This window comes from Leptopilina boulardi, unplaced genomic scaffold, assembly GCF_019393585.1.
Source record: "Leptopilina boulardi isolate dan_hultmark-lab unplaced genomic scaffold, ZJU_Lbou_2.1 LbouV2_1, whole genome shotgun sequence".
NCBI lineage: Eukaryota > Metazoa > Arthropoda > Insecta > Hymenoptera > Figitidae > Leptopilina > Leptopilina boulardi.
The window spans coordinates 262,087-280,227 of record NW_026137640.1 but is presented as its reverse complement, the minus strand read 5'-3'; the positions used below and the strand labels follow the sequence as shown (position 1 = coordinate 280,227).

The window sequence follows — 18,141 nt, the reverse complement described above, 5'->3', positions numbered from 1 at the left end:
AACAATATTTCTTAAAATATGCATAAATATTTTTATTGTGTAAATAATTAGAATGGAAAAAAAGAAAATTTATTCCGCTTTAAAATTTATCCTTTAAAAAGTAAATTAAATTTTTAATTTTTTTTGATATTTGCATAAATAGAAATATATAATAATTAACAAAATATAATATAATATAATATAATAATAATATGGAGAATATTTTGACTTTAAATTGCTTATTGAAAAAAACAATTGAATTTTTCCAATTATTTAGAAACCGTCAAAGCGACTATACCAGCTAATATAAAGTTATTTCGCTAATAACTACATATTTATTGGGATAAAGTACATGTTTGCATATTTTCATATGCCAATTACCAGAGTTGTGAACTTTTGAAAAAAAAATTTTTTTTTTTATTGCTCCATTTGCATTTTGCATTTCGTTTTATGTTACAATTTCTACTTTGTGGATTTTAATATATATATATATATCTATATATAGGCGACCAATTTTATACGTTAAAATTTTAAGTGGAACATGAAAATCAATTACTTTAATGAAAATTCAATTACAGTGGATTAAACCCGATTATTGCCTTCCTTTAACGACTTACCACTTTTTTTCAAATCCAATAACTGGCTTAAATGTGATTTCTTTTATATATACCCAAGTAGAAATGTACCACTGGCATAGTACTGACCCAACACTGCCAGTCAGTATAACGGTACTGACTGCCGTACTGGGCCAGTAGTGGACCAACCCTGGCTGGTAACGCTGTCCAGTACTGATTTTGTCCCGCTCACCAGTACTAACGTAGTACTAGAATAATACTGGCATAATACTGGCAAAGTACTCATCCGGACTTAAAATCTCACTTTTTTACAAAATGCTAAAACACGCTTTCCAATGCAAATTTCATCCTTATTAGCTTATTACTCCCATTTTTACCACGAACAGGTAATGTGAAGCCAATAATAGTTAATGTTATTTAGAATATATAAAATATTATTAACAATAAATAATTAAAATAATAATTATCATTTATATTAATTAAATTATTTTATTTTTAATAAATTATTTTACAAAAAATAATTTGTGTTGTAAATTTTTTTATTTTTTTAAATTCTTAATATTTAATTTTTTTTACTTTGCACTTATACATAATTTAATAATTATTTAATAATTGATATTACACATGAACAAATATTGTACTTATAACACTTAAAACTAAGAACGAAAAATCTCGCACGCATGGGGGATCGAACCCTAAACCCTTGGAACGCAAGTCAGATACGCATACCGCACAGCCGCGCTGGCTTGAAGTGCTGACTTGAAGTAGTTCACCTAATACAAAAGTTTTGATTTCAAAGTTTGTATTATCTATTGATCACGAAAATAAAATGAATTCATTCTTAAATTTTTTAAACTCACAAAATTTTTTCAATTTTTACAAAGATTTAATGAAATAAAACTGGATATCAATTTCAGTTAAATATTTTTAATAAATTATTTTTACCGTAAATAATATTAAAACAGACAAAAATGATTGATGAATTACATAATTAAAAATAAGTTAATAAAAGACGACTGTAAAATATGAATGGTGAAAAATTTTTTAAATTTAATATTTAATTATTAATAATATTTAAAAATTACAGTGAAAAAATTACATTTGCTTTATTTTTAAAACTATTAGAAAAAAATTCTCAACTTATTGTTATTGTATGCATGATAAATAACTTAATGCACATATTTCAATGAGTACTAAAATAACTAAAAAACATAAATATATTTTATATAGGTATATAATAATACATTACAATTACATCCAAAATTTTGAGGGAAAGTATTCGAAGGAAATTAATATACATTTTTTTAAATAAAAAATCATCGTTTTCTATCTATTGGAATAATTTAAAGACTTTTTCATTTAATGTTTTTTATCACCGACATAGTACTGATTCGGTGTGAATGACAGTGTACTGCCAGTACTGGTTTTAATATTTTTTTACCTCCGACATAGTACTGATTCGGTGTATTAGTCAGTACACTGCCAGTACTGAAAGTCAATACCGACATCCAGTATTGGATCAGTACCATGCCGGTGTTTAATTACGGCGAGCTACGGATATTTCTACTTGGGATACGTTAAAATGTTTATTATAAGAACATTTTGAATTAGATATTTTCTTGGAGAAACATTTTTTTTTAATTTCTTTTTTGTTAAAAAAGTTTTTAAAAAAATAGTTGAAATATTTTAGCACAAATTACAAAAAGAGAAAAAATACCCTTTTTTTAGAAAAAAAAAAAAAATTCTATATATATTTTTTTCTTTGTAGGTACACTATCCACTCTTTTAAAATATTGTTTGTATATAAAATTTTTCATTTATATAAAAAAATATATATTTTTTATTAATAATTTTTTTTTTAAATTTGAAAATGATATTTTAATATTCGATATTTAGTAATGTATTATATTTTCTCTTATTCATTATATATATATATATATAAATACTAGAGATTTATTTCGAAATGTATATTCAGCTCTATGTAAAGTTTAAATAATAATAAAGTAAAAGGAAAGGTAGTTTAGATATCAAAATTGTAACTTTGTGTCGCATGGAATATAATATTCCTGGGTTTCTATTTGAGATATTTAATAACAAAATTTTGCCTCTAGCGTTTGTCGTTGTCAGGAGTAGTAGTCGTTTAAGGGTATGGAGAACGCGTCACTTTTCAACAATGGGAAATATTGATGTAGCATGCAAACCAACTTCAATATTTAAATTCAAATAATAATAATAATAATAATAATAATAATAATAATAATAATAATAGTTTGAAAACTGATCCTCAATTATTTCTTTTCGTTAAAATATAAAACATAATTTCGTTATCACTTTTTATAAATTTATTCAATTTCTTTTTACAATTATTTAAATACATATTTTTTTAATAAACATTTTTTCCATTTTTTTTTAACTTTCTATATTAAAAATAAAAAGTAAATACAAAAAAAGTTACATCGTTTGCATAAAAAAAAATAATGATTGGTCCATATAGAAACTTGAAAAAAAAAATAAGTATACGACTCTTTGTAGAGGATTTTGAAAAAAAAGGAAAAAAAAACAAAGTTTTTTTAAAGCCCTCGATTTAAAATGCTAGTTTGAAATAAGCGTAAACACTTCTTAAGTACATTGAGAAGTTTTCTCAATTATGATACTTAGGAAAGTTTATGCAGCAAAACAAGCATTTTCAAATAATTAAAAGTTTTCAATCCCTGCTGCGCGAAAAAAAAATTCTCTTTTATTACTATATATATATATATATATGGAAAAACAAAACAAAAAGTAAAAGTTTTCGTCTCTAATTCGATTTGAAAATTGCATTTGCCATTCACACACACACACATATATATATATATATATATATACATTAAAACAAGTTTGTTCATTCAACAAGTTCAGTAAACTGCGCTTTTTCAAATGTGACCTTTACCCCTTTTCGCTTTAATGGTCCGTAAATTAACAAATTTCATTTCCTCTCTCTCTCTCCCATTTCGAAATGAATTCCTAGATGAATTCATTTCCAATAACGAAAATTTTCGCCGAGTTCCCTATATAAATGGGAACAAAACGATAGATCATTATTCACAAGAGCCATCGATACTGCATGGAACAATAAAAAAAAAAAGGCTTTCTATTTCAACTGGACCAATTACTTAGACACTTCATCTATAGATATATATCTATATTTTACCCTTATTTGTATACGTGTGTTCTTATCTGCAGATTCATGTGGAAACTATATCTAAAATGGTCCTTTAATATATATATATATATATATATATATATATATTATTCTAGTTTATTATTGCGAAATTTCGATTATTTAAGTAATAAATTTTCGTTATTACAATTTCGAATTTAGCAATTTTTTTTTTATTTAACAATAATTTATATTTATTTTTTAATATAATAATAGGTAATAATTTTATTTAAAATTTAGTTATAATTATAATTTTATTTATAATTTTATACGAAAAGAAATCTTTACCTATAGAACAGCAAAAGTTTTTGCCATTCTAGAGAAACATATCGCTGTTCCAGATAAAGATTTTTTTCCGCGTGTATGTATTATTTTTTTTTTAACAATTTTATTGGCAACTATATTTATAATTTTTTATGCACAATTATAAAAATATAATTTTATTTATAATTTTATCTATAATATTTTATTCATAATTTTATTTATAATTTTAATAAATATTAATATTTTATTGCATCAATTTTTAATGTGACCTGCAACATTTACGAGCATTTCAAAAAAATAATAAATTACAAAATCACAATAATTAACTTATTGATTTTATTATTAATAATTAGTTATTAGAAGTTTAGAATAATAATAAAAAAAAAACTTAGTAAAGCTTAATTAAAAAATTAAATTTATAGATGAATAGTAGCGGCGAATATCAGCCACAAGTCATTTTATACTAAGAAAGTTTTTAACAGAATTATTTAAAGGAAAGTTAAGTTCATTGAAAAACTTTTGAATCGAGTTGCCGAGAATAAAGTAAATATTCACTTTATTTTAAAGAAATACTTTATTGTTCCTTTCTTCAAGTCTATTTAATATCAAAAATTTATTTCTACAATAATCAGATTGAAATAATAATAATAATAATAATAATAATAATAATAATAATAATAATAATAATAATAATAATAATAATAATAATAATAATATCGATCATTATCGGTATAATTAAGATAAATTAATTTTTTATTTAAAAAAAATTTTTATTTTGTCACTTCAATGAAAAATTGTTCATTATAGAAAAAAAAAAACTATGAGAATAATTCTCGTTCTTTTGATAATGTCATGAAACGAATGTAAAAGGTAAAAAAAAATTCTTCATCCATCTCCAAAAAGAGAAATCCCTTGATAATTAATCGAGTGAATAAATTATTAGATTAACAAAAGTTTTAAAAGACAATTCCCCGGTAAATAAGTACGAAATGAAAGATCCAAAGTATTTGGCCAGTGAAAAAGGCACTATCGTCGTTTCCCTTGACGATTCACTGTGACTGAGAGTTGTAGAGGGAATATATATATATATATATATATATATATACGTATAAAAAAAAAGAAGAGAGGAAAAAAAAAAGAGGAAACTCTTGTTCCTCTAGAGGACCTCTCAAGCAGTAAATGACGCAAAGCCTCCACTCTCAGCTTGGAAGCCACCCAAAGAGGTTTCCCCCAATTACACTTTACCCGTAAAAAAATGACCCGACGAAAAGCTCATTTTCGTTTATTTTTCTTTTTTTTTCTGTTGCAGGTGCACCGGATAAAAATGCGGTCGACCTCTTCCGGCATTATTAACGTATTGACGCTATTACTTCTTTGTCTAATTGTTGTATTAAAAACAGACAGTTCATCAGATTGTAATGAATATTTGGTTGGACGACGTGGAATTATTCAAACACCAAATTTTCCACGTGCATTTCCATTGCCAATTAATTGTCGATGGATCATTGACGCATCCGAAATTCTCTCAACGAATGGTTCAATTGTTATTTATTTTACTCAATTGTTTGTCTATTCGGGACTTAAATTCACTGAATATGCATATTACGAATCGGAAAATTCCAATTTTGGAGGGACATTACTTAATGAAATTAATGAGGCGAATATTTTTCAATATCGATGGTTTAAAACATATATGCCATTTCTTGTGATTGAATTTCATTTGGAACGACTTGAAGGACATCATATACGAGTTTTGGATAATTTACTTGATGTTTATGGATTTAATATCACTTATGAGATGACTGATGACCAGGCTAATCAAAATAGTTGCACTGTCAAGGATTGCTCATTCTCGGGAAACTGCTATATTGACGCTGAGTTCACGTGAGTTTCTAATTAATATATTATATATATATGTAGTATAATTCCCTAGGATAAGGTGATGGACCCCTTTTGCAATATGAGAACTTCTCTGAGTTAACTAATAGACACAGGGTATCCTATTGACAAACACATGAATTTGAAGCTTTTCCAAAAAGGGTGAAAAGAAAAGCGTTCTAAGGTTGAGGGTAAAAAAATTTAATTAAGGAAAAGTAATTGAAAGGCTGTCAAGTTGTACAAACGCGAAAAGAGAAAAAGTATTACTCGCGAGATCGGGTCAACGTACCGGGAATCCTGATTTTAGTCACTTGAAACTTTATTTTTGGTTTTTAAAAAATTATCTATTTTGAAAATAATTCTAATTATTTGATTTAATATTTGAATATTTGCAATTTATTCAAAAATTTGAAGGTAATTAAATGTTTAAATAATTTTAAATAATTTCAATTATTTGTTTGAATAGTTGAATAAATTTTCAATTATTTAAATGAAATATATTTTCAATTTTTTTGATTGAATAATTGAAGATATTTCTAATTATTTGATTTAAATATAATTTCATTTACATGATTTGAATAATTGAAGAAAAATTTAATATTTGTATATAATATTTTCTAAAAAAGAAAATTTTAATTTAAAAAAAATATTAACTTCTTATTCTGAAGGATAGAAAAAAGTAATAATTTTTTTTTTTTTTTTTTTAAAGAAAAATTGAAAACAAGCAAGCATTGTTTACTTAATATTTTTTTCCTTTATTATATATAAATATTTTATAAAATTTCATCTCTAAAATTTTGAAACTGATACTCTCTGAATAAATCATAGCTTATTTTCTTGAGAAACAGGTTTTTCGCATCTTTGCCATGTACAAAATTTCAAAAGGAGTCTACCATTTTTCAAATATATGGTAGTTTGTTAAAAATAGATAAAAATAATTTTTAAAAAAAAGTAAGCATTACTTTTCGAATAAATTCAGGAAAAAATTGAAATTTTTTAATTTTGTGAAAAATCGTTTTTTTTTTAAATAAAAAAAAATAAAAATATTTTTTAATAATATTAATTAATTAATTGCTATCGACTGATAAGAAATTAGAATTATTTTTTTTACTTTTTAAAATATAATTAATTTATAGAATCTCGAAAAATGTACCTATACTTTCTTTTAATTAAAAAAATCACGATTGAATTGTTTTTCCTTTTTTTTTTTTTTGTTATCGTTTCAACTTTAACGGAATTTTTTACTATTTCATGTTTATGTGGTTGTCGTGTAAAGTCATAAAAGCTATACATCTAGATTACTGATATTTTTCTGGTTAAATTATTATTATTATTATGATTATTATTATTATTGTCGTTATTATTTTTAATGGGATCTAATTAAAAATTTCCTGATTAAATTATTATTATTTTCTTTTTGGAAATTTGGATACCATTATTAATTAAAAATTGAAAGTAATTAAAATTATTTGCATTCTAACGTACCGGAACCAAAAATACACACGTACGAAAGTTCATAAAACATTATTTACACTTGTGTGAAAATTGCGGTAGAGTTTTAATGAAATTCAAATTTATATCATGTTTAACAATGCACACGTTTCTAAATTCAACATATATAACTTTTTGTCAATATTTATCTCAAAAACTATAGTTACTCTGTAAAGTGGAAAATTTGATCTTTTTGAAAAAAAATTTTTTTTTTTTTTTTTATTTTCAAATATATTTGACAAGTAAATTATCAGTCATACGAAACAGAGATCCGCTAATTTAAATATTGTTTATTATTAAAATTTAAATATTATTAATTAAAATAATTAAATATTATTATTAAAAGTTTATTTTTCTAAATTTTTTATTTTATTTATTATTTTATTTATAATTTTTTCTTTATTTATTTTTTGGAAAATAGTTTCTTGCTTGTTACTTATAATTTTCAAATTTGTCATGCGATAACAGGAAAATTTTAACTAACAATTAACAGACATTTTACATCATTATAATTAACAATTTTTAATTAGTGGATCACTTTTCATTAATTATTCCAATTTAGAGAGTTCATCTTGTAATTACATTTCCAAAGTAGGTATTAAACGGAACTGTTCATTTTCTTTTGTGCACACTTAAATGAAATTCTCTTAATTTTAGTATATTTTCTTCTATAAGAACAAAACTTCCTAATTTACAAATTAGAATTAGATTTTATATATATGTATATAGAATTAGTGGAATTTCACTCATTTGAAGTGACTGAATTCGAAGCCAATTACTGAAAATTAGAGATGAAATTTGAAACGCTTCTATATTGCCAATTGACGACAAAATTAAATCAAATTTGTCGTTGAAATTGATCCAAATTTTTGTTATAGTTTTTGAATATTTTCAAAATTTTTACGTGTAGTTTTTTTTTTTTTATTATAATAATTATATATTGGCACAATTTTTAGGCATATTTGAAAAAGTTTTTAAATAAAAATATTTCATTATCGTATACAAAAGTCATTGGTTTATTGACATTTACTAAAAAGGGGGGTGGGGGGAGAAAAAAAATTCGTTTCTGCAGGTAAACGATTTCCTGCTTTTAAAAATCTCTTCGATGTGTATTTGAAAAAGCTGATTTAAAATCGCTTGTGATAAAAGAGCGATAAACTCGAAGCTTTTAAATGGATTTTCTCTTTTTTACATTTCCCGACGTATATCTGCAATGAATTTTTTTTTCCGAATGCTTTCCGATCACTTTTTGAAATTAAACCATAAGTTGAATACCAAACAAATATTCTGTTTCCTAAAAATCGTTACATTTTTTTTTTCAAAATGAAATACAATTTTTTTTTTATAATACAAATTATCTTTTCTTTTTTGTATATATATTTTTATTTTCAATTATCGATGCGATGTGAAATCTATATAGCTGCTAAGAAATTTAATTCTAATTATAAAATTTTAATTGCTCGAAATTGTGTACTTTGTGGGTACAATGTATCTAAGTTTCGTTATCGTTTAAACCCTGTTTTAAGTCTACTTTAATCCAACAAAGATACATCCTGTCTACAGTGTATTTTAATTAAAGGGTCTTTGTTGAACTTGTAAATTGGCTTATGTGTTCCTTTAAATTAGACAAAATTCAAAATTGATTATGAATTTTCTAATATATACAAAAAGATTATCCAAATCTCCTTATATGGTTACAACTAATTTAAGTAGGCTTAATCCTTTTACAAAGTTTTCACACTGTATACATATAACACAAGATTTAGTTGTTAAACATCCAGTTGAAATTCAAAATTTTGTGATTCTAACTGTAATCTGCTGTTATTACAGATTTTCCAAAATTAATGTACACCATTTTTATTTTTTCATAAAATTATAAAGAAAATCTGTAAAAATATTTTCTTAACTTTTAGTAATAATTAATTAATAAAAAAAATAATAATAATAATAGTAATAATAATTACAATTATTATAATAGTAATGATGATAATTTGTTTCGTTAATATTGATTTTTTTCAGTGATAATATTTTGAAAGAAAGTATGGTACTGTAATTATTTAAAATCAAATTTTTGCAATATTAGATTTTCAATATGTAGGCGGTATAAATTTTATAATTTATGATGAGAAGACCTCATACGCGTATCGCTCCAGAGAAACTGGTACCTGACAAAGTTCTCATGAAATTACAGTGTCGTAATTTCATTTGAAAATGCACTCAGATCTCTGATGGAAATTTCAAATAAATTGACTTAACTTCACGACTCTCATTTATATATTGTGATTATAGTATAGTAATGTTACACTCAATTAAATAATAATGATAATAATAATAATAATAATGATAATAATAATAATAATAATTATTATTATTAATAATAATATTATTATTATCTAATAATAATAAAAATGCAATATAATAATAGTAATAATAATTAATATAGAAATAGTACAACAGGGGATAATGAGAAATATTTCAATTCTGTAGGATATGTCATATATTTATTATTTCACATTTCAATGGTAAACCCGTGTTGGCCGATAAGCACGTTCTTCGAACCAATAATATCCCACATAACATTAATGTCTGAATCACCAAGAATGTTCGACACACCTGCCACACGTCATATATGTCGAACGTATGACCAACGAACTCGGTAATGGCAATCTAAATCACTGCTTAATAATCAACCTGTCTGATAGGTCTCATTTCACTGCAAATGACTTCCCCCCACAGTTCAATTCGTGTATTTATATATATATATATATATATATAGCTATTGAAATTATTTCCGATAATTAAATCATGTTTAATACCTCATTATTTTACATAGAAAAAAAAACTGAAAATATTTTTTTAAAATATTATTTATAATAAAAGAAATTTATTATTTAAATTTATAATAAATAAATTTATTATTACGTAAATTTAAATTTAAATAAAAATTTTTTTGTAGTAAAATTATTTGGAAAACTTTTTTTTTGACGTCCAAATTTTGAAAAATTAAATGTTTTGACAATCGACAGATTTGAAAGAACATATTGAAAAAGTATTTTTAAAATTTCTATATACTATATAAATAAAAATGAAGTATATAAAATAATATAAATTTCAAAGTAAAGAAGAAATATTTCGAATCGAATCTTTTGGCAATTTTTTTTTTTAACTCTCTTTTTTTATTATGTGTTTTTCTTATATATATATAAAGTGATTTCCTTGAACTGAGATCAGAAAAGAAATATCCGAATAATATATTACACTTTTTACACTTTTTGAAACGAAGCAATGGTTTGTAAGAATATAAAAATGGTGGCTGTAAAATTTTACCAACATGTTTTTATGATCGGAGGGGGAAATTTTTCTTCAATTCAGGTCAAGATAGAAATAAGTCGAAAATTGCAAAATAAATTTTGTACGCTTTTAAAAGTACCTCTTTTTTTTATGAAAGAAGTATACATTCCTATAACTAGTAAAAAAAAATCTATATAAAACTACTTCATTTTTTTTTTTTTTTATAAGATCTCGAACATTTTTCTTAATTTTTTTTATAAATTTCTTTTTTAATGAAAAAAAAATCACATACAGTTTAAGAACAATTGATTTTTGTACTCTCTAAATCTGAATCAGTCATATTTTACTGATTAGCAGTAGAAATCTACTAATTGCCATAGCGAGAATTGAGCAACTGGCAATTAGTAGAAATTTACTGATTCAATTAGTAAAATATCAATTACTGATTGAATCAGTAATATAAATATATTGCGGCGGCCACAAAATCTACTGATTTAATAGTTAATTTTAAAGGTTATGTTATATACAACTTACTGATTTACATAAGTTATTTTCTATTGCTTGCATATTGACTAATTATATTAGTACTCTCTAAATCTGAATTAAAAATGTTTACTAATTTAAATTAGTGACTTAGTAAAGGTTACTAATAATTAGTAAAATTTTACTAATTGAGAAGCAAAAAGTGAGTAACTAATTCAAATTAGTAAACTTTTTTACTAATTCAGATTTAGAGAGTAAATTTCAAAAAATAACTGAAACTTCAGTTAAAATGAAAAGTACTAATTAAATTAGTAAAATTTCTATACTGATTCAGATTTAGAGAGTAAAGATCCTAATTTTGAAAATTTTTCTTTTGGAGAGATAATTAAAAGAAATTTTTGTAAATCCATTTTAGAAAGATTTTTTACTTGGTGTTGTATCGGTTTTTCAAGAAAAGTTATATATATATATATAACTAGTAAATCCTTTTCCGTGTACTGCCAGGGAGCATAAAGATTTAGTTCAGAGCAAAGATCTGAACTCCAATAATGTAGACCACATTCTTGAGCCACGTCGTACTTTAACTCCGTTCCACTTTCGTCTCATTTCAATCGACTCTCCTTCCCCCTCCCCTTCATCCCTTATTACCATACATTCCACTTTTTTTCACATCTTAGTATTGCAGCATTTTTTTCTAACTTCATCTTCTCATATGTATATATATATATATACATACCAAAACTCTTGTCCAACTTTTTTCTTCTCTAGATTCGTTTCGTTTCACTCTTCTACTCTTATATAGCAGCTCTAGGGATAAAGTTGTTTAGAAAATATTTAAACAAAATTGTGATTTCGTCCTACTTTTTTCTCTTTATAATTCTCTTCCTACGGTTTATTGTTCTTTTCAAGGAATTCTCTGATATAAATGAAAATCTCCTTTCTTTCTATATATGAATTTTTTTTCTACTCTAAAAGGAAAACATTAAAATTTTTTTTTTTAAATGTTTAAAAAGATTTTTCAAGGATAAATTTTTTTTCAATTTTTTTTTTGCTGTTAAATTTGTGATAATTTTGTAACTTTATTCAGTTAACTAACTTATTTATTTGTTGTAAATATATAGTTTATATAAAAAATTTATTTGAGCCAAAGAAAAATTTATTTATGAAAAGATATTTTTTTTATGCCAAATAAATAAGTAGGCACTGAGACGAATATACGTTTATTTAACTCAAATATATTTTATTTGGTTCAAATAAATCATTTCTTTGGGTGTTTGAGACAAAAAAAAAATTATACATACTTGAAGTAAATAAAAATATATTTGTCTAAAAGCCTAATAACTTTTTATTTGTTTTAAATAAATTTATTTAATTATTTATTAATCACAAATAATTTTTTTTTATCGCAAATAAAATTTATTTGAAACAAATTAATATTTATTTCTCTCTGAGACAAATATATCTGTGTGTATAAATAATTTTCAACTCTTTTTTTGTCTCGAATTGTTATTGCAAATAAATGTTCTTTTCTTATCAGAAAAAAAAATTATCCAAAGAAATGAAAAAATATTTACTTTTCCAAAAAAAAATTCAAAATTCCTTCTCTGATATTATTACAGATTTTTAAAAATACCAGAAATTTTTCTGAAATGTTTTCCTCGTTAATATAGTTATGATTTTTCAAATAAAAAAAAAAAAAAAAAAAAAAAAAATTGAAACGGGATCTTGAGTTAAGAAGCTTTAAAAACCATTACAAATGGAAATGGAAAATTAATTCAATTACATAAAGATTTACGATTGATTTTGTGATTCTGAAGATTTATGTCCGGTGAGGTTATCGAAAGATCAGATTTTTCTCTCAGTATAGCAGTAGCAGTAGCAGTAGCAATCTCTGAGAGGTTTTCCTCGAGTTTCTTTTCAGTTATATGGATTTCCGGAGGGTTTTAAATTGGTGTCATTAACCCCTTAGTGGTAACTTTTTACCTCCTGTTCTTCCCTGGCGTTTGTCCAATAGATTAGCTTTTCACCACCTTCTTTCAAGTTATTGATCTCTCGTCGCGCTTATATAGAGTTCTTAAAAGTCCGTCGCACAAGAAGAAGAAGAAGAAGAAGAAGAAGAGAAAAAAAAGAATAGGGAAATTATTGTGATCACTATTATAAAAATCCTCTCGATCGGTTAAACAAATTTCGATAAATTGAAAAGTGTTTTCATGGCTCAGATCGTTGGATAGTTAAACTTTAAGCTACCAAGTCGGTTAAACTTTTGAAGCAGTCATAAAAGAGCGCGAAATGGGATTCTCTTTTACTGACAGATCTGCCTTTATAGCCATCACGAAACTTTACAATGAATAGATTTTTCAAATTGAATTATTTTTCTGGACAAAAAGAAGAATTTTTTTTTTTTTTCCTTAACACGAGGTAATTTTATTTTATTCGAAATTTCGAATATTTTTTGCTCTGCAAATTGTTAGAAAAAATAATTTTCAACTTGGATTTTTAAAATTTGTTGTTCTCTAAAAACAAAATCAGGGGAAAAAAATAATTTTTTTAGATAGTTAAATTTTGTCAGTGATTGTGATAATTTTGAATTGTAAAATATGAGAAAAATTTTTTCGCTTTGGAAACTTTTTTTTTTGACTTATATATAAAACGTGATATTCAACAGTGTAATTATAAAGTAATAAAAGAATAATTTTTATTATTTAGAACAAAAATAGATATAATTGATATTAACTGAGTGGGAACTTTTTTTTAAAGAAAAAAGAAAAAAAAATCGTTATACATTCACAGGACTGTTAAAAAAGTTTTCTTAGAGAATTAAAAAAAAACTCTATTATATTTCCTTAATGTACAAAGAATAATTTTACAAAGTTACATTTTAATTATATAAAAGCAAATTAAAAAAAGATGAAAATCAAATTTTAATTAAATGAATATAATATAATAATATATAATATATAATAAATAATTTGTGATATAATGATGATGATAATTATTTTAAAAACTTTAAAATGTTTCTTTAAACAATAGTTTTTTTCTTTTCCATATTTTAAAGACAAAAATGTTTTTCAAGACATCTCTAAAGCGAAAAAAAATTTCTTGAAACTTTTATAAAGGTACTTCAGGATAGGTTACATATGTAGACAGAAAATATATTCATGATAAAAAAAATTTCCTCTTTTCCGAGAGACGGAAATTTCGAAATGTCTAGTGTAAAATAAATGGCACTTATTACTTTTTATTTTACACTAAAATAAAGGGCTCTTACATTTTTTATTATCTTTTTGATTATTATTATTATATTTTTAGGTATTATTATTATTTTTATTATTATTATTATTATTATTATTATTATTATTATTTTTAAATTAAAAAATGATCTTTTTTTGAGTATGTATACATCTATATCATTGTAAATGAGTTTCTGAAATCAAATTTACAATTTTTTTTTCTCATTTTAACAAAATTTACAGCAGTAAAATACTTGAAACCTTTGTTATATTTCTTGAAACTGTAAAAGTTGGAGTATAAGTTTTGAACTCTGCAAATTTAATATCGTCTTTCTCTTTGAGAACAACTGAAATTATTCCTTTGGATTCAAAACTTTGTTTTACTTTTAACATGGGTCTTGGGGGGAAAATGGGGGTTTTGAAGTCAGGAAAGGTGTGCATTGAAATATGAACAAATCAATTTTTTTTTGTAGTTACAAAAAAAAAAAAGATAATAATTAAATTTTAGGAAAACAAATTTTAATAATCTTTTATTTTGTTATCTTTTTTTTTGTATTTTATTTTATTTTATTTTTATAAAGTTATTTGAATTAATGGAATATTTTAAAAATGATTTTTTGTGTAAAAGCTTTTTATTTTAATCCATATAGTAAATTTCCGATTTCAATCTCTAGTTTTCTAAAAGGCAAAAAAAATATTTAGATTTGTTGGGGAAAAAAAAGGATATTATAGTAGTAAAAAGTTTTGTATTTTTTAAAAATTGTATAAAATATTCGTTATATCAAACAATTTTTTTTTGAATGTAAAATAATAAATTTAAAAATAGAGAAAAAAAAATAGTTGTACAAAATTTTAGTAAATGATTTAAACGTGTTTTTAAAGATTTGAGGAAAAAAAGCAAAAATTTGCATATATAGAAATTTTGAATAATAAAAATTACAATTGAAAATTATTATTTTATTCGGTTACTTGACTTATTATCAAATAAATATTTATTTGTATGAATTATTAATTTGTTTCTTTGTTTCAAACAAAGAAATTATTGATTCAAATTAATATTTCAAATAAAAATTATTTAATAAAATTTTAATTAAATTTTAGTTATTTGTAGTCTTATTATTTTATTTGCGACTATTATCAAATAAATATTTATTTGTATGAATTATTAATTTGTTTCTTTGTTTCAAACAAAGAAATTATTGATTCAAATTAATATTTCAAATAAAAATTATTTAACCAAATTTTATAATTGAATTTATATTCGTAAATTTAAAATTACTGTTTTTTTCAAGAAGAAAAAAATTCTTGATATTCCATTTTATAAAAATGAAAATGAAGTAGTTTTTAGTGAAGATAGTAAATAATGATAAAAAAAAGTAAAATAAAGTGTGTTTGAAAGTCTTGATAATGCCTCGAAGTCTGCGTATATATGTTTTTCCATGCGAAAGGTTGAGAGAAGGGGGGGGGGTGAAAAAAAAATTCTTTGACTTTTTAAAGTCGAGTCATGAAAAGAGCGAAGAGATATAGAGAGGCTCTCTTTTGAGAAAAACCACAGATAATTCTTCATATAATGGTCTTGTTATATAGTGGAAAATTCTGAAACACTAGAGCGCATAATTTAGACACATTCTTCCCACCATTTGTTCTTTTCTCTTCAACAAAAAAAAAAAAAAAGAAGACAAAAAAAAGTTTTAAAGTAAGTTAAACTGAGAGAGCTTCTCCTTTCGAAGTAAGTTTCTAGCAAAACTTCAAAAATTAAATTTCTCGTATGTAGAGAAAGAGAGAGAGAGAGAGAGAGAATGAGAGTTAGTGAGAAGAATTTTTTTGAATTGACTAGGAAAAATGTAAGGAAATATTTTTCGTTTATACATTACAGTTGTAGAAAATACGACACACAACAACAACTCGAAAATAAAACAAATTTTGAATTTATTCACTACGTGTATTTTTCGCACTTCAAGTTGATATAGCTCCTGAGAAATATGAAGTTTGCGGTCCTTGGAACACGTTTTAATAATTCTAGGAAAAATTTATTATGTAAGCATTCTTTATTGGAACGACAGAATTCAAGGAGTCCTTTGAGATTCTATCGTATACCTAGAAAATAGAGAAAAAAAAAAAAAAAAGTTAAAAGAAACGCGAATGAAGCAGTTGCTTGAATCTTTAAAAGAATTCTCGTTCATCGATCATCCATTAATTTGAAATTGCCATCTTCTTTTATCCTCTTCGTTTTCTTCTTCTTCTTGTTCGTTCCATATATATATATATATATCTTGAGGTGAACGTCGCGAGTCTCAACGTCTCTCAAACTCACAACTTGTACGTACCCCGAGGCGAAATTTAAGCCCTAATTTACAAGGAGTAAAGTAGAGTTAAACAGACCCTCTTTAGCTTCCTCAACTAGTCGCAAATTTCCCTTTCTTCCACGTTTGGATTCAAAGTAGGGTCTAAAAATTGATTAAAATATTGAAAATTTTGAAATTGCTCTAATTCTATTAATTTTTTGAAAACGCTTCAAAATATGTTAATTCCAGTTTTTAAAGGGTAATTAAAGAAATATTGTGTGAAGAAAAAATTCATTTTGCTTTAATCAAAATAATTAAAAGAGTTTTTTTTTGCATTTTTTTGTACTTCTTTAATCGAACTAGACCCTCTTTAGCTTCCTCAACCAGTCGCAAATTTACCTTTCTTCCACGTTTGGATTCAAAGGAGGGCCTACGGGAGTCTACAAGATCGTAAAGAGGGCCTATTTAGGTTCTAAGGGAAGCTAAAGACGATTAAAATTTCGCCTCGGGACATCTCTACTAGGGCATTTACTTGAATTTTGGGGGCAAACCCTTGGCTAATTACGTTATCTCACTTCCCAAAGAACATTGAACTTTAGATGAGTTCATGGAAAAACTTTCCACATTATGCTCCAACCAGGCGTAAAATAAGAATTACTTTGTCCTTTTAAATTCTCTGCAATTATATATGCAATGAATTTAAGTAGCCTTCATTTTGTGGTTCGACGCAATAATCTAATTTTGTTGCTTTTCAAAATAATAAATTTATCTCTTTGAAATAATTTGCAATCGATATTCCATTATTTATGCATCGAGCTTTGTTTGTGTTTTGTTGTTGATTTATTCAATTTAAGTGGAGAAAAAGAAAGGTATATGTATTTTTATTTGAGAAGAAAGAAGTTCTCAATGTAATTTACTTTTTCTTTTTAGAAACAAAAAAAAAAAGTTAGGGAAAATTTCATAAATTCTTAACTTATTACTTCTCTCGTAAAATAAGCTCTCTTAATTTTTGATAAATTCTTCATGCCAGGATATATGCTACAGGTTCTTTTGAAATTATAATATCTCCACAACAAACTGGAATTTAATCACATTTGTTTCAATTAACAAATATTTATAGTTGTTTTCTGTTTTAGCTTCTTTTCAAAAAAATTTTATAGTTACTATTTAATGTAATTTAATTGTGGGTCTAAAAAGAGTTTGCAGAGAGAATTAAAAATAATAATATAGTAAATAGAATAATTAATTTTGTTATATACATGAAAAAAATTTATTTGATTCAAAATTAATCTATTTTATTATTAAATAAATATTTAATTATTATTTTAGTTAATTAAATAGTATTTCTTTTAAATACAGAAATTATTTTGTTTGAGTAAATATTTGATTTGTTTATATTATAATAGTCCTAATGGAAATTATTAAAATTTGATTATCGATCGACTAGAGTGTGTCACTTACAGAGT

At 24.0% G+C, this 18,141-nt stretch overlaps 1 protein-coding gene across 2 annotated transcripts in view; it reads left to right on the top strand.

The window, feature by feature from the left end:
• The window catches only part of LOC127291056 (uncharacterized), a 107,499-nt gene that overhangs the window by 21,699 nt on the left and 67,659 nt on the right, over positions 1 to 18,141 (top strand). For both annotated transcript variants that reach the window (XM_051319968.1, XM_051319977.1), the window contains one exon: positions 5,327 to 5,901. In XM_051319968.1, coding sequence (XP_051175925.1) covers positions 5,342 to 5,901 — 560 coding nt within the window. In that variant the 5' untranslated portion in view covers positions 5,327 to 5,341. The remainder of the gene's footprint in view (positions 1 to 5,326; positions 5,902 to 18,141) is intronic.